At 38.4% G+C, this 26,516-nt stretch overlaps 1 protein-coding gene across 5 annotated transcripts in view; it reads right to left on the reverse strand.

The window, feature by feature from the left end:
• The window catches only part of PCDH17 (protocadherin 17), a 99,582-nt gene extending 73,279 nt beyond the window's left edge, over window positions 1–26,303 (reverse strand). For 3 of the 5 annotated variants that reach the window (XM_058683599.1, XM_058683608.1, XM_058683579.1), the window contains exon 1: window positions 21,140–26,302. In XM_058683599.1, coding sequence (XP_058539582.1) covers window positions 21,140–23,737 — 2,598 coding nt within the window. In that variant the 5' untranslated portion in view covers window positions 23,738–26,302. Of the gene's footprint in view, window positions 1–21,139 lie in introns of all 5 variants that reach the window. The other 2 variants (XM_058683589.1, XM_058683617.1) reach the window with 2 other exon arrangements.
• Window positions 26,304–26,516: the final 213 nt, after the last annotated feature.

Genomic DNA, 26,516 nt, shown 5'->3' on the forward strand with positions numbered 1-26,516 from the left:
ATCCGAAGCAGGCTCCAGGCTCTGTGCTGTCAGCACAGAGCCCAACGTGGGGCTCAAACTCATGAACTGTGAGATCATGCCCTGAGCCGAAGTCGGACACTCAACTGACTGAGCCACCCAGGTGCCCCTCCTCTAGCACATTAATAAAGAATTTTTAACTCTTTACGAAAGGAAGTTTTTTTTTTTTTTTTCAAATTTATTTACTTTTGAGAGAGAGAGAGCGTGCACAAGCAGTGGAGGGGCAAAAAGAGAGGCAGAACACAAGCAGGGGAGGGGCAGAGAGAGAGAGGGAGACACAGAATCCAAAATAGGCTCCAGGCCCTGAACTGTCAGCACAGAGCCCAACGCAGGGCTCTAATTCACAAACTGTGAGATCATGACCTGAGCCAAAGTCTGATGTAATCAACTGAGCCACCCAGGTACCCTGAGAATTTTTAACTTTATGAGCAACAATTCATGCAAACAGCCAACCAATCAATTTATTTTATAATAATTAGTAAATATTTATTTTAAATAATTACTTTGGGGGAATTTTGTGGTCCTGGTCTTTTGCATGGGTTTCAAAGATAAGTTACTAACCCCTTCCAAAACAACAAAAAATATATACAAATTTAAATTTTCAGGGGCACCTGGGTGTCTCAGTTAAGTGTCTGACTCTTGATTTCGACTCAGGTCATGATCTCATGGTTTGGGAGACTGAGACCTGTGTCAACAGGAGCCTGCTTGGGATTCTCTCAGTCTCTCTCTCTCTCTCCTTCTCTCTCTCAAAATAAATAAATAAGCTTTAAATTTTCCAGAAAAAATTATCCATTGTAATGAAAAACAAAATGAGTAATGTAAGAGTACAATTACAAAAACTTAGGAGATAATATACAGGGAATTTGGAAGATCTGCCCTGAGATATGACTTTAACAAAGTAAAGGCATTCCTAAGTTTGAAGAAGAAATTAATTATTAATCAAATTTATGAGTATTAGATTACTAGAATATTTATCATTTTTCCCTCTGAAATACAGGAATAAGTATCACATTCAAAATGTATGATTCAATGGAAAGAGTCTATTTTAGGTTGGTATTCATACCTGAAATTAAAATAAAGCTAAGTGTCTTTACTAATGCTAACAGATTTTTAATTAAACATTAGCACAAAATGAAATGAAATATGTCTAGTCTTTATCAGACTGACACTTAATACCTAATTCAAGTATCCCCAGCTTTCTTTGCTTGGACACTTCAGTGCTAAGAATTTTTCTCCTCTCGAAAAAGCAGCGGGCTTACCCAGACAATCATTTCATGAGATAATAGGCCTGCATTCTTCCATATCTAGTTTGAAACAACAGACAAATATCTTGATCTTGTTAGAGGTTATTTGTAATTTACATGGTACAGGTTTTTTTTTTTTTTTTATAAATACACAAATGGAAAGAAATTAAGAAATGTTAACAGTTAATCATACCTTACAAAAATGGTGTAAGGCCCACTATCTGTTTTTGAAAATCAAGTTTTATTGGAACTCAGCCATGCCCTTTCATTTACATGTTGTCGATGGCTGTTTTCATGCTTCAATGGCAGAGATGAATAGTTTTGATGGAAACTATATGGCCCACAAACCCTAAATATTTACTATCTGATCCTTAATAGGAAAAGTTGCAGGCTCTTGGCTTAGAAAAACTAAGTCTCACCTCTTAATGTTATAATTAAAATTTTTAGTCTACTCACTCCTGTAGATAAAATACTAATGAGGCATTTTCACATATACACTATGTTTAATTAGGTCATAGTTTAAAAAAAACAAGAAAACACACAAGTTATTTTCATCTTCTGTGGGACACAGACTTCTCTCCCAGAGTATGCATTTGGAAACTGCCTGATTGAAAAATTGTTCATATTTTTTAAGTGGATTTCAGTGTTAGGTGATTTGCAGCATGTTTATATTCAATTCCAAACTACTTAAAACTGTGCAAACAGTACCATCATGGGAACACCTGAAAACAAAATGTACTTAGGCACATTAAGTTTCCTGAAGTGTATTACAAGTTCCTCTAGAGTGTACTTAGATTAAGAGTAAGTAACCTGTTCTTTCCCAGAGAAAAGAACTCTTCCGTTCTTGGTCCTTTGTCTCCTGTGCTTCCTTACATATTTTACAGGGTGATTTTGTCAGTGTTTCTCAACCTCTCCAAATCTAAACTTCCTTTCAACTTCACCAAGTGGAACCATTATAATTATTTCTATTTTATGGGTGGAGAAACTGAGGCTGATGGAATTCATGAAAGGCTAGTTGGAGGTCCCTTTATGAGTAAGTAATAGGAATAAGTTTCTTTTGACTGAAAATCTCACACTCTTTCAAATAAAATCCTGCAAGTCCTGTATGACCCATCTCCCTTTTGTGAGTATTGTGCTTTGCTTTCTAGACTATTTATCACTGTCTGATGTATTTTACAGATTTATTACTTTCATTCTAATAATGCTTGTTAATCAATGCTCCCTACAGAGTTCTGATACCAGGTCATACCACCCCCCCACCCCCCCGCCCCGTCCTGAATGGCTTTGTTCCTGCAATTGTTCAGCTCTGAATCATAATAAACACAGAGGAAAGCAATGAGGTCTACTGGACAGCTTTGGTTCAAATACAAGAATCAAAGCCAGTTCTATGATCAAATCTGAGAATCTGAGAATCTGCTTCTGGAGTCTCCAAAATCTGGAAATATTTTCACTCTATAAGACCAACTTACAGAACCTCTTGAAACTACTTGCTGGCTATCAATTTGAAAGATCTTGTGGCAATGTGTCGTACGTACATAGGTCCCAGCAGAGATGTGAGGCTTAATATATGAAGGCCTTAAAGAATTCTTTTCCAAATTGACCTGCCTTCTAGGAACTAAGTTTCACTACTCAAAGTAGCAATTATTCATGCTGTAGGATGTTTTCATACTCCATCAATACCTCCATAGGAATGCAGGCCAAACATGATATCCCAACTGGTATAGAAACAAAAACCCTAAACTCTGAGTCACATGACATTAATTTTCTATTTCTTGCTAGCTGTATATATGTGAGTAATATTTCTGTGCTTCAATTTTCTCACATGAAAAGAAGTGTAAATGAAATCAGATGTTATCATATGTCTCTAACTCTCTCGTATTCATTGCTCTACAACAGTTCTTTTGTGAAAACTTCTCTTCAGTTTCTACCTGGGGTGAGCTTTACTTACCACAAGTTCTTTCTGCATAAAAAGCACTGTTCTGAAAGAAGACTTAACATCTTTCCACTTCAGAGTTCACTTTGGTGGTTTAAGAAGTTTAAAATATCTGCAAATTATTTTTTTTGCAAGACAGTCTATCAAAAATTGATCACTTTTTAAAATGTCTATTTAGCATTTAAAACAAGGGTGCCTCGGTGGCTCAGTCAGTTAGGTGTCTGACTCTTGATTTCAGCTCAGATCATGATCTCACAGTTCGTGAGTTCAAGCCCCAAATCAGACTCCATGCTATTAGTGCGGAGCCTGGTTGGGATTCGCTCTCTCTCCCTCTCTTTCTGCCTCTCCCCTGCTCTCTTTCTGTCTCAAAATAAATAAATAACCTTTAAGAAAAAAAGCATTTAGAACAAAGTAACCAATCTTGGTTTAAAGAGGTATAAACTGAAATTTGGAATAAAATAAATTAGCATTCAGGGCGCCTGGGTGGCTCAGTCTGTTAAGAGTCCGACTTCGGCTCAGGTCATGTTCTCACGGTCCGTGAATTTGAGCCCCGCGTGAGGCTCTGTGCTGACCTTTGGGAGCCTGAAGCCTGCTTCGGACTCTGTGTCTGACCCTCCCCCGTTCATGCTCTGTCTCTCTCTGTCTCAAAATAAATAAAAAACGTTAAAAAATAAAAATAAATATTAAGTATTAAATATTAAATAAATATTTAATATTAAATATTTTAAAAAATAAAAATAAATAAATTAGCATTCTAATAAAATTACTTTTTTTATAATCGTAAGTATTCTGGTTTAAAATTGTACTCTTGCATAATTGCTAACATGAAATACTATTTTTATGGAGAATATGTCTGCATATCAGTTACCTGCTTCCATGTGTTACATCATTTGCTGTTAATAATAATAATTGTATGTGTTAATATTCATTCAAAATTTAGTATTGATCATATCCTTTATATGCATAATCATATTTCATCTTTAATTCTTATGACAATTTTATGAGGAACAAATATTATTACACCTAATAAGAAACCAGAAAAAAAAAAAAAAAAAGGTTAAGCATCTTACTCTGGACAGAAAAGCTAATTTTTTTTTTTTTTTTAGACCAAGAACCTTGGGAATTGAATCTCAGTGTAAAGACTCAAACCATCAAACAGGGAGGAACTGACTAAATGAATTATCCATTAATTGGCCCAGAATTCCATTATTGTTCAGATAATATGAAACCACATTGTTGACATGGAATAGTGTCTATGTATGAGACATTTATATTTTTAGGCAAAATCTAGTCGTGTGTCCTGCATGTGTTTGCACATTACAGCATGGGAAGATAGACAGGTTTATAATCCCTTATTCAAAATCCTTGCACTCAGACATGTTTTGTAATCCTTAAGTCTTCCATATCTCAGAATGACATTTTGTTCTACATGTCATGTATGGCCCATCCCAGCAGAGACTGATACAATACCTCAAATTTAAACATATTAGTATTTCTTCAGTAAAAAAAAAAAAAAAAATGTTGATATTAACACTAAGTGGGACAAGTAAAGATTAAAAATAATCTTAAATCAGTTCAGATCTAAGTTCTTTGGATTTTTATTTAGAGAAGGGATTGTGGGTCTGAACAACAAAAGATTAGCAATAACTACCTCTGAGTACTAAATTATAAGCAATTATAACTTTTTAAATGCAACTTTCTCTATTTTCAGTCCACAAACATGTAATGAGTTCTTACTATACACCAGGTGCTGTTTTAGGTATGGTTTTTTAGTGGAAGTTTTGCAGTAAAAATTCCTCTTAAAATTAGGAAAAAAATATAGTCATTTAAGTTTGGGAAAAACCAGAAAGAGAGAAACTCAAAGACACACATACTGGACCGAAAACCTGAAGTTATTTTAAATGCAAAAACATGGATCTTCTTGCATAGAAGACTTTTGGAATAGTTGCAGTTATTCCTGAGAGTAAAATCTCTTCTAGGGAAACTATTGACTTGGTAAAAATCAAATAGGAAAGGAGTAAGTGGCCCTGCAGTCAAATGTAGCCAATTCATCCCTGGAGGCTGACTACAAACTCCCAGTTCAATGTTAGAGTAGTTGAAATCCAAAAGGCAATAGACTAGCAGTGCCTGACTCTCAACTACACAGGTCCAGAGGCACAGTCTCAATGGAGTAGCTTCATCTTTAGGATATCTGTCACGGAGCCAAAAATTCAAGGGCCCCCAAATCTCATATATTTACATTTCAATTGTCCTTGAAAAACTATTCTTTAAGGGTCACTTAATCCTAGGTTTAAAGAAATATTATGTCTTCTTCTTTTACGTGCACTAGACATATTATGTATAAATATGAAACACAAAGTAGATAATTTGTCCCCCAAAGAAGTGAAAAAGTGGAAGAATTCTTCTCTTTGCTGAGGGCCTGCATTCTCCTTCCTTCTTGTGAAAATGGAATCAGGCTGTCATACATAGTTTGAAAAATAGGTTTTTCCTGTCTCTGAAGGAGCATGAGTTTATTCAAGCAGAGTGAGGTAGTTTATAAAAGCTATACACTTAATATAAAAAAGACAAAGTATAAAACTCTTCCTGTAGTCTAATTTGATTTAAGGTTCCTGATACCTCTTTTCTTGAGAGGACAGAACATAACAATATGAAATGGTGCACCTACTAGCACTGTGCATAAATAGCTCAAGCTGAATGTGTAACAATAAGGTCTCCATCTATTATTGCAGAACCAATAAATAAGCATAATGAAAATCATGACATACTATTACATTACTCTGTGTTGCCTCTATTCATTAAAAAAAAGATGAGCGCATTTAAAATAATTTCACACGTCAAATGACAGTAAGCCTTCCAATCGAGATAATGTTGAAGGGAATATTTGTAAAGGGCAGATGCACGGTCTTATGTGGCTTATATCAACATTACAATAGAAGCATGAAGAATCTGATAAATAACTACTTCATCCCAAATGATAGTAGCATAGTAGCCCAGTTACATCATTTGCCTGCGCTACGTGTGTTCTGTTATTATGAACTCAATAAAAAACACATTAAAAAGCTGTAGAACAGACTTCCCTGTCAATTAGCCCTTGGATGGATTCTACTTTTTCTGTTTCTCTGTTGATTTAATATACTAGATCATATTAGCAGCATTGGCTTGTAAACAAGGAAGATCTGAATCCTATTAATGGAGATAACGCTGCCAGAATAATCAGCTTCATACTTAACAAGTTTCCAAGTATTTGGAAAAGCTGTGAAATGGGATTATAAGGTTAATCTGTGTACATCTGGCTCGCCACCATATAAATATTTCAGAAACTTGATCTCATAGGCTGAAGAAACACCTGTCTAATCATGACTCTTTTCCAAGTTACATGAACTTCAGCGAGCAGAGCAGTACACAAATGCTGACAAGAAATGATGGTCAATTTACATAATGTATCTCTCGTGTTATGCATATAATTTTATCATGTAACTCTTCTGAATGAGGACGTAGGCAATATTCGGGGAAGATTCTGTGCTGTCATACTTATGTTGCCAAGAGGGAGTGAGGGGGAGGAAAAATTTTTTAAATTCAGGATAACCACCTGAAATACTATATATTGCTTTTTTTTTAATACCATGGTATGTAATTTTAGCATAATTGGATGTTGTAAGTATAAATGTAGTATAATATGGACCCAGAGAATAATTAATGAGAAGCAGGAGTTCGTGCATAAAATAACAGTAAAAAGTTCAGCAGTCCCTCTAGTTAATTGAAACCTTAATGAATTTGAACATCAGTTATTTTAACTAGATCCAGGATTAAATAACTATGCTGACTCTTTGTCATATATACACCAGCACATTAAGCCTGATTTTATTTTTTCTAAATATTGTTCAAAAACATAATTGGGTTAAAAATGTACTGAATATGGCTCTTATCAAATTAACTTCAAATGTCCAACTTGAAAACATAGATTTTGAAACTGTGGTCCAAAATGGCAGCTAAAGGTCAATGAATCGAATTTCCAATTATATTTCCTGGGAGCAGATGGGTGCAATGAAACCTAATGATTGAATTTTAAATGCTTTCTTGCACCTTTTATCTGTTTCCCAACATGTTGATTCTACCTTAATGCTCTAACAAGATAATAGGTTTATTACAATTAACCAACTGAAATGATATCTCCATTTTCCAATTATTCATATCATATTACCTGGGGATATTGAATCAGAGCTCCTTTCCTCTCCCACCCCTAGTGCCTTTCCATCACAATCCTACACTTACACCAAACAAAATCCAAACTCTAATATCATTAAGTAACAGATGTGTCCTGGAGATTTGATTTCTCCAGTTAAATGATAAGTACTTAAAATGAAGCCCAAGTCCACTGAGGCTCAATGGGAAATTTGTAATGAAAATAATTATAAGGTATTTGTTGGATAAGATTAACTATAAATTTATTTTCCTTATGCTATAAACAGATACATTAGTCTATTTCTCTGACCTGCATAAGCATAAATAAATATAGAGGAAGTTTTATCAAGAGGACAAAAAATGAAATGGTCTAAGGGTACCTGCCTGGCTCAGTCGGTAAAGCATTCAACTCTTGATATTGGGGTCATGAGTTCAAGTCCTAAGTCAGGCAGAGAGTTTACTTAAAAAAAAAAAAAATGAAATGTTCTGTTTTCAGGAATTGTAGATGGAGGATTTTATCTCTACTATATCTCAGTAGAGCACATTTTTGCATGAAGAACAAAAAGAAGGAATTATGGAAAGGTTTATTTAATTACTTTTATAAAAAAGAAAACCAATATTTCATCTTTTTAAAATATTTTTTCATGTTTATTTATTTATTTTGTGTGTGTGAGAGAGAGATCGAGAGTGAACGGGGAGGAGAGAGAGAAAGGGAGAGAAAGAATTCCAAGCAGGCTCCGTGCTTCCAGCAAAGACCAACATGGGGCTCGAATCCACAAACCATGAGATCACGACCTGAGCTGAAATCAAGAGTCCAGTGCTCCACCCACTGAGCCACCCAGGTGCCCTCAATATTTTATGTTTTTAAATCTAGAACAAAGGAGGGGGGCCTGGGTGTCTCAGTCGGTTGGGCGTCCGACTTCAGCCCAGGTCACAATCTCGCAGTTCACAATTTCAAGCCCAGAATTGGGCTCTGTGCTGACCACTCAGATCCTGGAGCCTGCTTCAGATTCTGTGCCTCCCTCTCTCTCTGTGCCTCCCCAACTGATGCTCTATCTCTTAAAAATAAATAAAAACATTTATAAAAAAGAAATCTAGAAGAAAGGGAATCCAAGAAGCTTTTTATTTTAACTAACCAACAAAAGTTTCTCATTTATTAAATGCATTTTAATAATGTTAAACATAATATTGTTGAATCCAACCCATTTTAATCCAACCTATTCCTATATTGCTCCACTATAGGAATCAACTCTAGGCACCTCAGGTCTGAATATATATATCTGAGTTCTTTAAAAATATTTACATTCGATGTAAATATACAAGGTTCCTAAAGTATCCCTGAAAAAATATATTTTCAGAATGGATATCACAGAAAAGAGACCAGATGGCAAGAATAAGAAGAAAAGAATCAGAACAAGTCATGTGAGTAAGGCATATGTAACAATTCCTTTTCTTTTGTTTCAAATTATATGTTTTGATGATACTTTCCAAATATTCAAACAACTTTTTGGAATTTTTAAACAAATGATATATGTTTTCAGATCATATGGTTTCATGTGAAGACTAACATAAATGCATGAAACCTGGTAAACCTGTAGGACATTCCCATTTTACCAGTATTGTTTAGAAGTCACATTTCTAGTAGATTTCTAAACTGTATTCCTTAAAAGAAAGCATGTGTGATAGTTCAAGAAAAAATACAAAGAAATGAGTAAAATTCAGAGAGATTATGGAACATTACAGGCCCAGTTTCCCATTTACTGATCTGCTCCTGGTTCTCAGACTTCTCTTAGTAACAGGACAGCAAGACCCAGACTGGCATCCGGTCAGGAGAAAGCAGCACCCACTGTCGCTATGCCTTCTTTCCCCAACATGCCAAATATTCCAGAGTAAATTTACAGATGGGCTCAAACTATAATGTTTGGGTAATTGTAGATATAAATGTCCCCTTTGAAAACTTATTATTCGTTGGTGTATCTTATATGGTATTTAACACTATAATCTCTCAGAAAGTTTTCTCCTCTTTTCGAATGGTAATTGACAATGAATCCTAAACTTTTTAAATGTCATTTCTCTGCTCCTTCCTATTATTTTTTTCTTTAATGTTGTATCCCAACTATCTGGCTAGTGGAGATAATTAAATTTTTAATACGGTTTGAAAGCTCATTCTGCTTGAAGGCTTTATTCTATCAAACCTTCTTATTGTTTGATAAAGATTTTGCAGTTAAAGTTTAAAATTCAGATAAAATAGTAAATAAGTCCTAAAACAGCTTAAAAGTAGTAAATTATTTTAATTAAGAGCTTTTTAATTATTTTTTAATTGAACTGATGATTATGTATTGAACAGCTCTGCAGGTTACATATTTTAAATAACAATAATGAAATGGGTAGCATACTGTTTACATGAATGCTTAGCTTATGCTTCCTCAATATATGCATAAAAATTTCATACCACCTACATGAAATAGATTCTGAGATTTTGAGAAAAGTTTTGTAGTTGGGTTATTATTATTATTATACACATTGATAATTGCCCATGGTGATTTTCTTTTTGCAATATCAGATGGCAACTGGTTGGTACCAAAGTGATTAAATCATAAAATTATATATTAACAAATACAAATAAATGTAATCCCGACATTACTATTTATGGCTTATAATTTCATTTCATTAAAAATGTCATATAGAAAAAAGGATCACATTAGTTACTTAATAATTTGCTAGAGCTGTGTGATTCTTAAAGCCTTAACAAAGAGACATAATATTTGAAGTGTGTGGTTTTAATACTGTATAAAGCACTTCAAGGAATAAGACAAAAGATAAAAGATATGCTCTTACCAACAGCATTTGTTCTTGATATACAGTATACATCTATATACTATATATCTATATACTGTATACTATATACTGTATATATGTATATCTATATACTATAAATATCTATATACTGTATATCATATACTGTATATCAAGAACAAATATATTAATGCACTTATATATACACATATATATGTGTGTGTGTTATATACATTTCTAGAGAGAGAAAGAGATACAAACAAATTCAGAACTTATGTCACTATCAATAGAATTGTATAGGAATTTTCATTGTAGTTATTACAAAGGTAAAAATTATACATAAAATTATCAAAACATGCCACCTTCAAATAAATTGTTTACCAGCATGTTTATATGAATAATATCTTCAGCTTTGGCCTCCCTCATTTCTAGGTTTGAATCTAAACTCCAGCTCATGACTGATTAATGATTATAGGATTACCAAGAATCCGTATTTTTTAAGTGCTTTCTATGTATTACAAACCATCTTAGGTTCTCCCGACTACAGAAACAAGCAAACGTATATGGTCTCTGTCTTCCAATATTCTTCTATTTAAGTTGCTTTGTGATAAATTAGCTTTGCTAAGAGAGACTTATAACACTGAACCAGAGTTTTAAAACTGTTTAGACTTACTAATATTCATCATTTTGTGTGTAGATCAATTAGATCTTTATAGAAACAAAGTTTACATAGCACAACCAAAGAAGGAATGAATGAAAATAGGTAGGGTGTTAAATCTGTTAGTCTTCCAGTTTCTCTTATGCATTAAGTAGCTTTAGGATCAAGCATAGAAGAAAAATATTTTCGTTGACTTCTGCTGACTACACAGTATTTTATAGTTCAAAGAAGGTGCTTTTCTTTTTACCTCCCGACCTGTCCTGCTTTCTCCGACACTGCCAAATGGTCTTACTACCATTTACTTCAAACTTAACCAGCCAACAGAGGAGTGTGATGGGAAATATTTTCTACCCCTTCGCTAAAACGTTACATGTCAACTTTTCACCTAAGGCAAAATTTAATGGCTGACTTGTGGATCTTTATTTCTAGAGATTTACTATGGAAACACTGACATAACCTTTAACCAGAGCAAACAGAGCCGCTCTAATAAGCAGGTAACACCAAACCTAAAAATGCAGGAGGAACAGAAAGATCCTGGCAGGAATTAATCTGCCATTTTCACACATCTGCCCGAGGGAGGTATTGTAATTGCAAAAATTTACTCTAAGACTGCTGAGACTCATAGTAATTATGTTTCTTTCTTTTTTTTAATAGAAATAGCCACAGGTGGTAACAAATTGGGTTTTGAGATGGGGAACTAGGCATGCATTCTAACCCAAATTACTATGTAATTGTCTTGATTATAAAAAAAAAAATCGTAAAAAGTCTATTGCTCAAAATCAGAAAAAAAAAATTCTTAAATGCATTCACTGTCTTTTAGTTCTTTTAGTTTCTCTCCACTTAGGCATATAGCCTCATTTGTTGTTACTGGCACATCTGATCAGGGCTACACTGTAGAATAGGCTTTTGCCAACAACCCTTATAAATTCCTCCGACTGGGATTTAATAGGATAGTTCACTTATTTCTTGTCTTATTATCATCTAGAGATAAATACTAGCTTTCCTAGAAGGTCAGGATCTGGAAACGTAGCTAATAATTACAATTATCAATGCATCTGCCAATACTAAAAGTGCAAAGTTATAGACTTTTTATTTCAATCTATGTGTTGTATTAAAATGCTATTTTTCATACACACAGGCACACACGCACACACACACACACACACACACACACTCGATAATCTTCTTACTCTACAACAATTCATGCATTAGTACCAACATATTATCATTGTTTTTTTTTTTAAATTGCAAACCAGGCATACCGTGCCAAGTAAGAGTCAATTGTCAAGTGTATTGCCAAACTTTCTTAATCAGAAAATTCTTATTAAATCAACTAAGATTAAAATAAGAGATTAGGCACTGGCTTAAAACAAAACACAAATTCATTAATGTGACAGCAGGTCACACAAAGCTTAAAATAATAATAAAAATAAAGCAATCAAGTATCTTGCCTTGAAATTATATAAATTATAGATTTTATACAAATTATATAAATTCTATGTAACCTTTAATTCTATTTTAATGATAATGATAATAAAGATAAATGATTGATTTCTTGTTTATTTTTCATGACTTATAGATCCTCTTATTCACCTTCTTAATGCAATAAGTTGATTTGGGATAAACTACTTTAAAATAGATGCAAAACTGCAAAAGTGAAATAGAAAGCAAGACTTTGTGCCCCAAGAAGACACCACAATAGAATTCACCAATATTTAGACAATATCCTGGATTTTGCTGAGGAACCATGGAAACCAAATTATTTTTAAGGTTGTTTGGAAAGTTTCTACGACAAATATTTCTATAAAGATGTATCATTAAGTAATAATCAGGCTTGAGCTGGAAAATATCCCCTTTTGGAGCTAACTCCCTTTTTCCTCCAAACACTAAAAGAAAAAATGTTTTTTTCTTAGTAAATTTTGCTGAGATTTTAAGTATGTTATGTCTCAAACATTCTATTTCCTTATCGTGATCTCATCTACTGAAATGGAGATATTGGCAAAAAGCACATGCTGGCCACTTTACACTCTGGTAACATAATGCTTCGCATGGTAATCATAGGTGAATTTCTTGTATAAGTATCAGTTTTGCATATGGAATTGCTCTGGTGAAATAGCAAAAAAGTCTATTGAATGTTCAATCACAAAACAATCTCAGTATACTCTGATAAAATATGCTGTGTGAAAAATAAAATAAACAGCTTTAAGCAAGGCATTTATACTGGGGTCGGTGAATTGAAAAGTAACATATCTTGAGGGCAAAAACTATCATTTCAAAACTGATGCAAGTGTTCATACTGCAAATAAATATTTAAGAATTTATCTAAGACATTGATAGTGTAAAATTGGGCTATAGAAATAAGAAAGACATTTAAACCACTGTGACCATTTCTGCCTACAATAAAATACCTGTTGCATTTCTGCTTTATAAAAGTAAGCCACTGGAATTTAGGAAATATGTGTACATTTCAACTTGGGTTTTATTGAATGTGAGGGCATGGAAAGTCTAGGTATAATTGTAATCTAATCATTGCTCAGCAATGATTATTAAAGATTCAGGAAGAAATACTGGAAAGAGGTATACCAATTGATGACTTATGTGTAAATCACATTTTTTAAAAGTCTTCGCCAAGAAGAAAGAATATATCTTTCTGAAGAAAATATATCTAAAGAACCATACTTGTTAGAAAGAACTTATTTAAGGATACTAGTGTGGCTCAGTTGGTTAAGCATCTGACTCTTGACTTTGGCTCAGGTCATGATCTTATGGTTGGGTTCATGATACTGAACCCTGCATTGGGCTCCATGCTGACAGCACAGGGCCTGCTTGAGATTCTCTCTCTCTCCCTCTCTTTCTACCCCTCCCCCACTCGTTCTCTCTCTCTCTCTCTCTCTCAAAATAAATAAATAAAAACTTTTTAAAAAGTCACATTGTAAGTTTAATCTGTTATTTAATATATATATATATATATATGAACTTTTCTGACTATAAACTCATTATCTACAGTATGTAGTATTAATATAATTTACAAACATGTAACCGATGTCTCTTAAAAACAGTATATATTTACAAAACACAAAGGCATAGCTTTGAAAACTTTAAATAGAGTTTTAATGCTCTCACTATCAAATTCTACAAAGGCTGCTTTTAGCTGATAAAGAGAGTAAATAAGAAATTGTCCTTTATATAGTCCCTTTAATGTGTTCCACTAATTAAAAATCAATCAGAAACATTACTTGTTTAAAAAATATTAAATATTGTTCATACAGGCTTACATGATTACTTTTATCTGCATCTTGCTCATTTTGCATCTAACATAACTATGGTTCTTGACTATATTATTGAACAGAAATATAAAGAAAAGAATACAAGTGTTTAAATATTTCAAAATGGCTTAAAAATGCATTTTAATACCATTAAATTATTTTAATATATTCTATTCCTCTAATCAAACCAAAGTCTATTTATGTAGATTAGCTACATCTAAAGTCTCATTTATCCAACCTGTATTTATCCTTTGATCACAAAGCTTGTTAACTTAAATGGTCTTTTATTGTTATGATTCATTTTCCCATAATTATGCTGTTTAACTGCCTTATTTTTTGAATAAATATATGCAAACGCGCCAATCATATTCAGCACAGTTATGCTAGATGTTCAATGAACTGTAAGAGCCATTTCACTACAATAAAACTGCCTGGAATAGATCCAGGGGAAGGCCGACAAATACTAGTAATCAGAATGTCAGTAGGACCAGAACAGATAGAAGTGTGTCACATGTATATCAATAGATTCTCTCAAACACTATCTGAAACCAATTTTACAGTCTATCGCTGGAAGAACTTTGTGCATACAAGTGAAAGAGGCCACCCACACAGTCACAGTTTTGCATCTGTATTTTTGTCCTTTTTTTCCCTTTACCTTAAAAATACTGAACTTGTACTTCTGCAGTAGCAAGGAAGCACAAGCAAACTTCTGCTTAGTCACAGCAGGGAAAGTTGATGTCATTAAGGACTTCTTTATTATAGATAATTTATTTCAGGAGACCAAAGGATAGCAATATATCACTGTCAAAGCTAGTGGTGAAAGCTATGACTAACTGTAAAATACCGTGTGCCACTGAAGGAAATTCTTGTCAACGTCTCCTTTACTAAAATAGGTTGACAATAGATTAGTGTAGGTCTGATGAACTTTGAAAGTGTTTTGTAGGTGGGTGGCAGAAGTCACAGTGTCTTCAAATTGATGGGTAAAATGAACTTCACGCCATTCTCTAACAAGTATGCAGTCATTGGTTAAAGGAATTCGGTACAAAAAAATAAATAACTAAAACCTTCCCTAATGACTTTGCTAAAATATGACTTTAAGATAATTCCCTGTGGGATTTATTAAACAGAAGTATCACTGAGGGGAATACATTCTGGAGCAATGAGTAATATCATAATTAGCAGGTGCATTTGTAAGAATTTACCCATTATTGAGTGTATTGCAAGACACCTCAGCATAAGGGGGTTAAGTTTTACTTCCTAACTGGCATGAACCCATTTAAGTGGCTTCATCTTCCTCCTGTGGTTGTTTCATTATCAGAGCTCAAGGTGTATATTCTCACAATGCCTCCAGCCATCCCACTATCGTCCTGGAAGACTCAGAACCTAGATGAATTTTTTTTCTCTTAATCTACATAAACTCCAACCTATTGTCCATGGAAGACCAGTAGTTCTTCAACTTCTCCTCTGTTCTAGAATGCCTGGCTCTAATGAACTTCAAAATGTTTGAAGTTTGAAAACGGTACAATCAAGTTTACATATATTTCCAAAGAAAAAATAAAGGTTGGTGCTCATCCTTAAAAAGAGGAGAGCTGCCTTTGAATTAAAAAATATATATAAAATGGGCTAATATCTGTGCTTGAGTATTTATATATATTATTTGGGAAATATAAAGACATATATACATGGATACACATAAATTTTGCCAAGAAGTTTTATTGTTCACATTTTCATAAATATAGCCAGAGCCAACCTTCACTGTAATAAGTACATGTAAACCTTTATTACTCTTAACATAAAATAGTTTCTTAATTTATACCTTTTATTTTTATAGATATATTTCTATTGCATTGTATTACATAAGCAGCACTAACTAAGTGCTGCTTAATAAGTAAAAAACTTGAAACCTGACAGTGGTAGTGAAACATAAGAAAATATAAATATTATATTTGTAAATAGTATTAAATAATTATCTGGAGATTTTCAAAGTTTTTTTTTATTTTAAAATATGTATATTTCTTAAGTCCCTTAGGAGAGATATTTGAGATTATTTAAAGGGTAACCAATTTATTTTAACCACATATATACATCTATATGCACTGTAAAATGCGAATAATGTATAACTTCAACTTTATTAAGAAAAGTTTCTAGAAATTACCTTCGTATTTATTTATTTTAATTTTTTTATGTGGCTTGAACAGTGTAGTCATAGGTGACAATGTTTTAAAAACTGGAAATTTTTTTGTGTGTGACTAAAAAATATGATCAAGCAATTGAGATTGGAATTTTAGGACATACTCTTTTATGCTCTGATAACTTTCATGATCACACACAGCCTTAAATAATATTAAGATGCCAAGAATAAAATTCAAAAATCTTCCATGTAGGCTTGAATATGATAATATTTATTGAAATTATAAAACTCACTCACAGAACTTAAGTAAAATTATAAACTCACTCATACACTCAATTACCTTACTCCTACATTTTAAAAAGACTGATGAATAATCATCTCAGTGTAAAAATGATGAAGTATTTTACCTGGCTGGAATTTTGGAAATTTTATTGAAAACTAAAAACTAATGGATGAAGAAGTTATTACCCATGAGTAGTTATATCAACCAATAGTAAAACTAAGATTATCAGGTTCCTAGCTCATATAGTTAAGAAACTTTTGTGTTTTCATTTATTATAAAATAAAGAAATGTACTCAAATTTACAATGGAGCTGAGATTTTCATGGGTGCACACAAAACTTACATGAAAACTAAAAATATATTAAAAATGATAAAAATAATTTGAATTTTAAACTCTTCTGCAAAGAAACTCAAATCACCTTGATGGCTGATTTTTTTAATCAAGTATTTTTGTACTTTATACTATTTCAATATATGGTAGCATAGAAAAAATGTTTTATGATTGTGTACTCATGTTAATTTAAAGTAGAAATTTAAAGCTATCATCTAAAAATTACAAAAAGAAAGACAAGTGGACAAGATACTCTTGGAGACATGCAGTAGGACAGAGACATCCCCCTTCCTATCCAGCCCACCATTACCCTTATAAATAGAGATGTATAGAATGTTTATGGAAATGAATGCATGTAACTAATCAAACTGTGTCCTCTTAGAACAACACTGTGGACAAATATCCTCAGAATTTTAAATGAAGAAAGAAATTGCTCACACTTTTCATGTTTGTTATTGAAATCACTGACATACTAGAATATGAAATTTTAGGATCATGGTCTTGGGAGCTCATTGGAGTTCCTATAGTCAAGAATCTCTTGTATTAGAGAAGTGGGACTAAAGGCAGACAACGGATAATGTTGCTAGTAAAGATATACTTTTTCTTTCACCTTTTCATTCTAAAATACTGAGTTTATTGTCTATGCTTTGCTACTTTAGTCCTGGATGCTGCAATCTCATTTTTATATATTTGGATTGACTATATTCGCCATGTGTTTAATTCCTTTTTATTGAAAAGGCCATGCATATATATCAAAAGGATTTTCTCTTTCTAGCACAAAGAGCCTAAGGTCAATCCTAATGTGAATCTTTTGAAATTGAACTGTAAAACACCACGTGAGAATGTAGAATGTATTATTTTTTAAAATGTATTTTAGCAGATCTTATTCTGCTGGCTCAACATATTTTCTTTGAGATCATATTGAAATGCTTTCAGTAGTGCCATAGAAAAATCTGAAAACACAGATGTTCAAACAAAACTGGAAATTCTCCCAATAGTGAAGAAATCCCCAGTCTCTTCTCAGCCAGGCCTTCTTTGAAAACACCTGTTGAGAAGTTACCCTGAGACTGAACAAATAATTCTTGATAAGCCTCGATATGTAGTTACTCGTGACAATTAGCAATGATCTCTACTTGATTTTAGATTCTCATATTAACATATGAAATAATTCACATGGAAATTACTCCTATGAAAAGCACATTTATAAATTTGTATAACAATCTATTTGCCTTACCTCCCACAAAATCTGTGCTATTTTTCGAAATCTGTGTTATAGCTTTAAAATGAGTAAAATATTTCATTACAAGAATGTTGTATTATGATTCACATTATTGAGGCTATTTTAATCTCTAGTCTGTTATTTAATACTTCATAGACTGACTTTACTTCACCTGAAAAACTTGGAGAAAACCTGAAATAAAACCCCTTTTCACAAACCACTGTTTCTACAGATGGTTACATGTGTAACCAGCTTACCGGATTGTTTTGCATTCATTTTTAATAAAAATACTCTCATGCTCAAGAACCTACAGATCTCATCCTTAAAATTTTAGACCCTGAGACTCACACAATATCATTCGATACTTAAATGAATCTTAATTTAAGCTGTAATATGAGTCTTTTACATCTTGAAATATTTAAATTTCGTAACGCCCATCTTTACCAGTGTATTGCAAAACAATTACAAAATACTGTCATTCCATCAATGAAAATACCCGGCGTGCCTTCTAAACAGCACGAAATTGCTGGGAAGTAAAGGTAAACGAGACCTAGCAGCTGTTTGTCCCAGTACACTCTGTGGATTAAAATACTACCTTCAGAAATATGTGTGAGATTAGCAGTGTGCTTCCTTAGCAGGCTGTGTTAAATGCACACACTAATAAATACACTCTGAAACAAGATTATGGATACCTGAACACTTCAATTTAAGCATGTCACTTCAGCACAAAGTGTTTGCAGTGCACTAGTTTAAAAAGAAAGAAAAAAAGGAGGGTCACTATAGTTAATTTACTCTGTTCTCTATAATAGGCATTGAGGAAAGCCTGATATATTTAGGAGGAAGTTAACATATTAGGAACTTACAAAGCGTTCTTTATAAGACTGTAAAAACTCAGCAGAAAAAAAGAGAAAGAGAGACTGCCTGTTTTAACAGTTTATAGCAAGGATATTTCTAGGGCGGAAACAATATGGGAAATCGAGTCACCTTGGAAAAAAATGTCAAGAACTCAAAACTGAAACTTTTTCTGTGTTTTCATGGCATGGACTAAAATTCTAGAAAAAGGGAATGGCAAGAAGTGTGCCCTTTGTTTTACTTTTAAATTATCTGTCTCTTTCCCTGCATGTACGAGATTTTCTTTGGCTTAAGTTTTATTGCTAGTAGGAATCATCACCATCATCCATTTCTCAAGCAATGAACATCTTAAAGAACAGCATGGTGTAAATACAGTATAGGCACCCCTGTTCTTCAAAACCTTCTGGATACTTCCATCCAAATTCATGTCTCACTAATCTGACCAAGGAATCAGGCTTGCTGATAATTCTACTGTACCAACTTCATTATTACTGGAACCTAAATAAGAATTCAACTACCAGCACTTGGAATGGAAGATTAAGCATTAACCCTCTGTGATAACTTTACAATTGTCAATGACAAGAATATAAGAAAGGTATATAACATGTGTATACATAAAATGATTGCAGAGGATGTATGGCTATATATTTTAACATACCTCCCTAAGGAGATTATCATAAATAAGTTTTACACAGTCACGGGAGACTTTCATAGAAACCACAATATTTTCCAAGGGGGATATTTTTCGTTCAGTCTTATATAGACATCAAAAAATCATAATAAATGGTATATAGTAGACACTGTAAAAAGTGGGATTTAATACTACAATCAATACTTTAGTATTCAGTAGCACCGATTACAAGAGTCTGCTTTACAAGGACATTAACTATCATAAGAAAATATGTTTTGCCAACTTTTAGCATTTGTCACACTTATCATGTTAGAAAAGATAAGGTTGTGATATTTTACTATTCATTTTAGTAATAAAAACATTACTGAGTCAAGTATCATTAAAGGGTATTTGCTTTTCAAAGCATAAAATTATGAACAAATTAACTTCATTTGCCCCAAACTAATCTTCCTCCCAAAGTGTCACTTTTAGTTAAACTCAATTTTGAATTTCAAGTAGTGCCCATCCAGAGTAATTTGTGGCAACATGCGTTTATAATAAGCAAGAATTAAGTTTTTCCTGTGACACAACTTAATAGTTGATAAAAGAAGTTAGGCAAAGTATAGTTACCTGCTATTGTTAGAATCTATGATGGGTCCGTCATTTAGGGTTTTGAAAAAATACATCAGTAACTTTGGATTATACAATCTAAAATATATTAAAGATCACTTAAAAATACTGAAAATACACAGTATGCAGACTACAGGCATTTTTGGTGCATCAAGTGCCTTTAATGCCAACTTTGCCTCCTGTTTTCAACCGTGTAAAATGAGTCTGTGACTCTTGGGTATACTCTGTTGCATTCTCAATGAAATAGATCGGGAAAACTCCAGGACAAAATAATTATAAACTTTTCATTGACAGTTACTGGTCATGATCCAGAGCCTACCTCAACTCGAATTTTTGAAAGAGCTTCAGAGCAAAATTGGCATATTAAAAGTTTAAAGCACACTAAGGCGTTATGCTGCAGTTTCCGCTGAAGAAAAAAGTATGACTCATGTTCTTTAAAACACTTTTTAATATGTAAAACTGACTTTTGGGGGGTGGGGGAGGAGTGAAAACTTAGCTCAGATTCAGGCTCTGGAATTCTGAGCGGTTGCTATTTTGTACTTGAAGAAGAAGTTAACTTCTGAATATTGGAGCGTACATTTCTCTCATTGTTGGTGTCCGATTTTTAAATAGAATTCAAAAGCAAATTTAACTAAAACATGTTTTTTTTTACTCTAGGAATCCTTTGTTACTGAGAGAAATGTAGAGCAGCGAATAAAAAATAAACTCTAAATCCTGAACACTGCTAACATTTTTAAACCTATAAAAATAATCTTTAAAATACAACCGAAGTAAGACATTCACATCTTTGAGATTTTAAACTATGAACATGGGAGGGGCTATGTATAGGGGATGTCATGCACGGAGTGGCAAAAGCGGGAAGCATCTTCATTTAAAAATTTCCCCCTCACTGCTGCTGGCAGTGCGGCTTGTCCTGTTCCAAAGGTTTCAGGACAGCTCCAAAATCAGCAATAAAGTCAAGTCCGAGTTATGCTAACAGCCTCTTACCTGAATTATGGACATCCGAGTAGCAGGGGTCTCGCTTGCATTAGTTCCTTGTCCCGTGAAGCTGGTGTGGCAGCCCGCGTGCCCCTGAGGAACAGTCAGGTTGTTGGAGGCCGGTTTGAGATACATCACCTCCGACCGGGGCGAGCTGAGGGGCAGGCGGGTCTGGTAGTCGAAGTACATAGGGGAGGTGGCCAGGGAGGGGCTGCTCACCACGTTCATGACGTTCATGGCGTTCCTCTCTTCCACCTCGCTCTGCACCAGCATGATATCATTTTTGTTGATCTTTTTCTTCTTGCCCTTGCCCCCGCCCAGCTGCGGGTGGCTGTACTCGGCGATACGGCAGTTGTAAGTGCGAATCTCCTTGTTCTCGCGCTTGCACTTGACGGCAATGGTGATCATGGCCGCTAGGAGAATGATGGAGATAGTGCTTAGAGTCACGATGAGCGGCAGCGACATGTCCCAGTGGTGCTGCTCGCCGTTTACCCGAGGAACCCCTTCGGGCAAGGAGCCGCTCACCGAGCGGATGATAAGCTTGGCCACCGCGGACAGGGTGGGCTTCCCGTGGTCCGTCACCTTCACTACCAGCTCCACCACTGGCGTCACGTCCTCCCAGAAGGGGTGCAGCGTGCGGATCTCGCCGCTGGAGGGATCGATTTCAAACAGGTGGTCGTCGTTACCATCTACGATCTCGTAGGTGAGGCGCCCACTCTCGCCGAAGTCGCTGTCAAGGGCGCGCACGGTGCTCACCAGGTAGCCCAGGCCGGCGTTGCGCGGCACCTGCAGCTCAGCGGTGTCGTTCTGCAGCGTGGGCAGCACGATCACCGGCGCGTTGTCGTTCACGTCTAGCACGGTCACCCTCACCGTAGCGTTGCTCTCCAAGTGCGCGGGGGCCCCCGAGTCCTTCGCGAGCACCTTGAACTCAAAAGCCTTGGTCTGCTCGTAGTTAAAAGAGCGCAGGGCGTAGATGGCCCCGTTGGTGGGGTTCACAGACACATAGGTGTAGATGGACACGTCGCCGATGTGCGAGGGCAGGATGGAGTAGGACACTGTGCCGTTTTGGCCCAGGTCGGGGTCCTGCGCGAGCACTGAGCCCAGGTACTCTCCTGGGATGTTGTTTTCGTGCACCTGCAGCACATACAGTCCCTTGGTGAAACGAGGAGGGTTGTCGTTCTCGTCCAGAATCTTGACAGCAAACGACTTGGTGGAGTTGAGTGGAGGCGAGCCCCCGTCCCGCGCCACGATTGTCACGTTGTACTCGTCCTGTGTCTCGCGGTCCAGCGGGCGGTCGGTCACCACCGTGTAGAAGTTGTCGTAGTTCTCCTCAAGCTTGAAGGGCACCGAACCTCCGGGCCCGCCCAGGCCGCCGCCGCCGCCCGTCCCGCCTCCGCCCAGTACCCTGCACTGCAGCTGCCCGTTCTTGCCCGAGTCCCGGTCAGTGACCCGCACTAGGGCGATGACGGTGCCGGGCGGGGCGGCCTCGCTCAGCGCCCCCTGGCGCACGGAGACGAAACCGATGGACGGCGCGTTGTCATTGCGGTCGATGAGCTTGACAGTGACCTTGCAGTGGGCTGGGATGGGGTTGGGCCCCAAGTCTCGGGCCTGCACGTCGATCTCCAGCATCCCATTCTCCTCATAGTCCAGGTTGCCCTTGACACGGATCAGGCCGGTCTTAGGATCGATGGAGAAAAGCTCTCTCACGCGGTCAGGCACATAGCTGCTGAAGGAGTAGAGCACTTCGCCATTGGGACCCTCGTCGGCGTCGGTGGCGTTCAGATCAATGACCACGGTGCCCAGCGGGGCATTCTCTGGCAGCTCCACCAGGTAGGAAGGCGCCTCGAAGACCGGGCTGTTGTCGTTAGAGTCGATCACCTTCACGTTGATTTGCACGGTGGCGGATCTCGGCGGCTCGCCGCCGTCCAGGGCGGTCAGCACAAGCGTGTGGTGGTTCTGCAGCTCGCGGTCCAGCGCCTTCTGGATAACCAGCTCAGGGAACTTGGTACCGTCGCCGCGGGACTTGACGTCCAGCGCGAAGAGCCCGTGGTCGTCGCGCGTGAGCAGATAGGTGCGGAGCCCGTTCTCGCCGGCGTCGGGGTCATGTGCACTGGTGAGAGGGAAGCGGGTGCCGGGGGCAGCGTTCTCCGAGATGTCCATCTCGATCTGGTCCGAGGGGAAGGAGGGGGCATTGTCGTTGATGTCCTGGATCTCCACCTTGATCATGCAGATCTCCTTGTCGTTGGCGAACACCTCAAGGGACAGCTGGCACTTGGCATTGTGGCGGCACAGGGACTCACGGTCGATGCGCTGCTTGGTGTAGAGGAGCCCGCTGTCAGCGTCCACGTCCAGCAGGTGCGGCGCTGAGTTCTCCAGCACACGGTAGCTACCCGACTTGCTTCGCCCGCCGCCGCCGCCGCCGCCGCCGCCGCCGCCGCCGCCGCCGCCGCGCTCTGCGGGCGGAAGCCCTGGCTGCAGTCGAGCATCCTTGCCGATGTTGCCGATCACCGTGCCGGCCCCTTGCTCCTCCGGCACCGAGTAGTTGAGGTTTTTGAGCGTCAGGGCAGGGGCCCACAGGAGGAAACAGCAACAGATGGAAAGGTACATCCCAGACCGGTGGGGTGGGGGCAGGAGCAGCCGAACTGGAGGGGCGAGCGAGTGGGTGCGCGCCAGCCTGGGGCTCCGGCGCGGCGTGCGCGCGCGACACGAGCCACAAGTCTGTGGGTCCTTCCTTCCCTCTGCTCCGGGGCTGCGGCACCGGGTGGTCTCCTTATTCCGTTCAAGTTCCCCGAACCTGTTGATCTACAGCATCCGCACCGGGCGAGAAGCGGCGGCGCAGCCAAGCTGCAGGGGCGCGGAGCAAGGCGGCGGCTCCCTGCGGCTGGGGGGCGAGCCCGGGGCTTTGTCTGTTCCGCCGGGACTTGGGGCCACTCGAAGTTGAGCGATGAGGCCGGCGATAAGACGGAAATCGCGTTTAGAAGGGGTGGTCGAGAATCCTTAGCTTTTGCTGGCTCCCGCCAGGGCGCTGCAAATCCACTCCCGCGGCAGCCGCCGGAATACTCTTCACCTCGGGTGGGGGAGGCAGCGGGGAGGTGTGTCTTCAGGCAGATGGGAAAGTGAAATCCTTACTTGTTTCTCGTCTCCTGTGATGAAACTGGTAGGGACGCGGAGCCACGGAGACAGAGTCAGATAGATTTTGAAGCTTCGCCGGAGCCCTGGGAAATGTCTGCTGGCTTCGCGGGCTGTTGGGTTTTCAGGCAGTGTTTTGCTGCATTTAGAGATCTAATCTTGCATTGCTGGCGGAGGCAGAGGCGGCGGCGGACTGCATCTCCCAGCCAAGCGTATTTTCTCTCTCTCTCTCTCTCTCTCTCTCTCTCTCTCTCTCTCTCTCTCTCTGTCTCCTTTCCGAGCAGCCGAAGGGAGGGGAGGAAATGCAGCGCAAAGAACTAGTGTCCCGATTTGTAGTTTCCTCCCTCCACCACGCTCCTCCCTCTCTTCCTCGGAAAAGGCTCTCCCCGGAAAGCCACAGCCTGATCGGCGTTTGTGGTGTGAGTCCGTTGGGAGGGGGGTGGGGGGCGGATATATAGCTCTATCTCCGCCTCTGTTCGTGGAACACACACTCTGTGGTTTCTCTACGCCGAGCCAGGAGCCGCCGCTACCATCCCATTCTCTCCCCGAGAGCGAGGACTTGTCTCGACGCAGTTTAATTCCAGTTTGCTTTTCTTCCCAGGCGAGAGGAAATCAACAGGCAACTCATGGTTGGATGTGCTGATCTGGAGGGGGAGGGGGAGGCGGAATAAAAAGGAAGGGGGAGCCACCCTCCCAGGGCTCGCACACACACTCTCCCTGTCTCTCTCGCTAGAAGGGAAACAGTCTCTGCATTCACAGGGCTGGGCTGTCAAGTGCCTCTCTTTTCTTTCTATTCAGCATCTCCTTCCAATGGCCCTGCCTCCCAGTCCTCTTCATCTAGAAAGGAAAACCTTGGCGAGGAATAAAAGTGGTGGATATTCGAAGCGAATAAAGTGCGGGTTTTGTTTTGTTTTTGTTTTTTTTTTTTTTCCTTCCCGTCAATTTTTTTTTTTTTTTTTAATAGTAGGAGTGGGCTGGATGAAAGAGCCACATCAAGGTTTGGCGTGATGCGTTCTGCAGTCTCGCTCTCACAGTCTCTCTGGGCGGCTCGAGGAGGGCAGGGAGGGGGCGAGGCGCTGCGGCCGCGGCCGTCCAGCCAGGGGCGCCCACCGCCTCCCCCGAGAGCTCCCTCTCTGCGAGGGGATGTTAGGCACGGGTCTGTCTACACATCATCTCGGGTTCTCGAGGCGCCTCGACGCACGGGAATGACACATCCAGAAAATGCAGGTGTTGCGATCTGCCCGATGAGTCACAAGCAGTGGAACGAATCGTATTCACTCTCGCCTCATGGTCCTCCCTTCACAGACATTAGTTGCGGCTTCTTCCTCCCGCTTTCTCTGACTCACTCTATGGAAAGAAAAGCCAGATCCACGTTTTGGAGGAAAAGAAAAAAAAAAAAAAGCGAGAGAGAAGGGAGGGAGGGAAGGAGGAAGGTGTAGCTGAATCCAGCAGCACTTTTACTCTACCTCTTTCTGCCGGGGTCCGAGGCTCTGGAAAACAAGACGTCTGTTTTGCTAGGTGTATTTACTTATTTATTAAAAAAAAAAAAACCCAAAATAACAAAAAACCTTTCCTTTTGGTTAGGCGTGAGGAAACCCCAAATCTTTCAGAGTCTTAGGGGGAAAAAAAAAAAAGAAAAAAAATCAGGATTCCAGGGACCGTTCACAGCTTAGCCCCGCATCATAGTTCACGGTTTTCCTCTCAATGTTCTCTATTCACAAAGTCCAGCACCGGTGTGCATAGTTAATTGTGCAGTCCGTTGTGGAGGGCTTTTTTTTTTTTTTTTTTTTTTCCTCCTTTTCTGTCACGGGTGGTCTCGTTTAATCTGGTGCCTGTCAGGATCAGCTCATAGCCTGCGAAAGACGTGCGGGTTTCAAAGCAAATAAATCCATTTCCGCAAGCAAGGCATCGGAGGAAATGAAAGGTGAAAATTCAACAGTTGGAGTAGCGTCTCCCCAGCCGCCCTCCGCCGCTGCCGCATCCGCCGGGCTCGCAGTCCCAGCTCTCTCCCCAGCGCCTCTTGCTGACTGACTCTATTCACCTCACGCCGCCGCTTAAACATTGATACTGATTCCCTGCCAGCCAATCAGCGTGAGGAACAAGGCCCTGCCTCCTCGGCCCACGCCCAATAGAAGGCGGAGAAGAGACAGGCGGGGGCGGAGCCAGGAGCCCCAGCTCTTCAGAGTCATTGATTAGATCAGTTAGATGGGAGACCAGCTGGGCTACCCGAGCCCAGCGCTCCGTCTCGGCAGCGGCG

Source organism: Neofelis nebulosa, chromosome 1 (genome assembly GCF_028018385.1).
Source record: "Neofelis nebulosa isolate mNeoNeb1 chromosome 1, mNeoNeb1.pri, whole genome shotgun sequence".
Classification (NCBI taxonomy): Eukaryota; Metazoa; Chordata; class Mammalia; order Carnivora; family Felidae; genus Neofelis; species Neofelis nebulosa.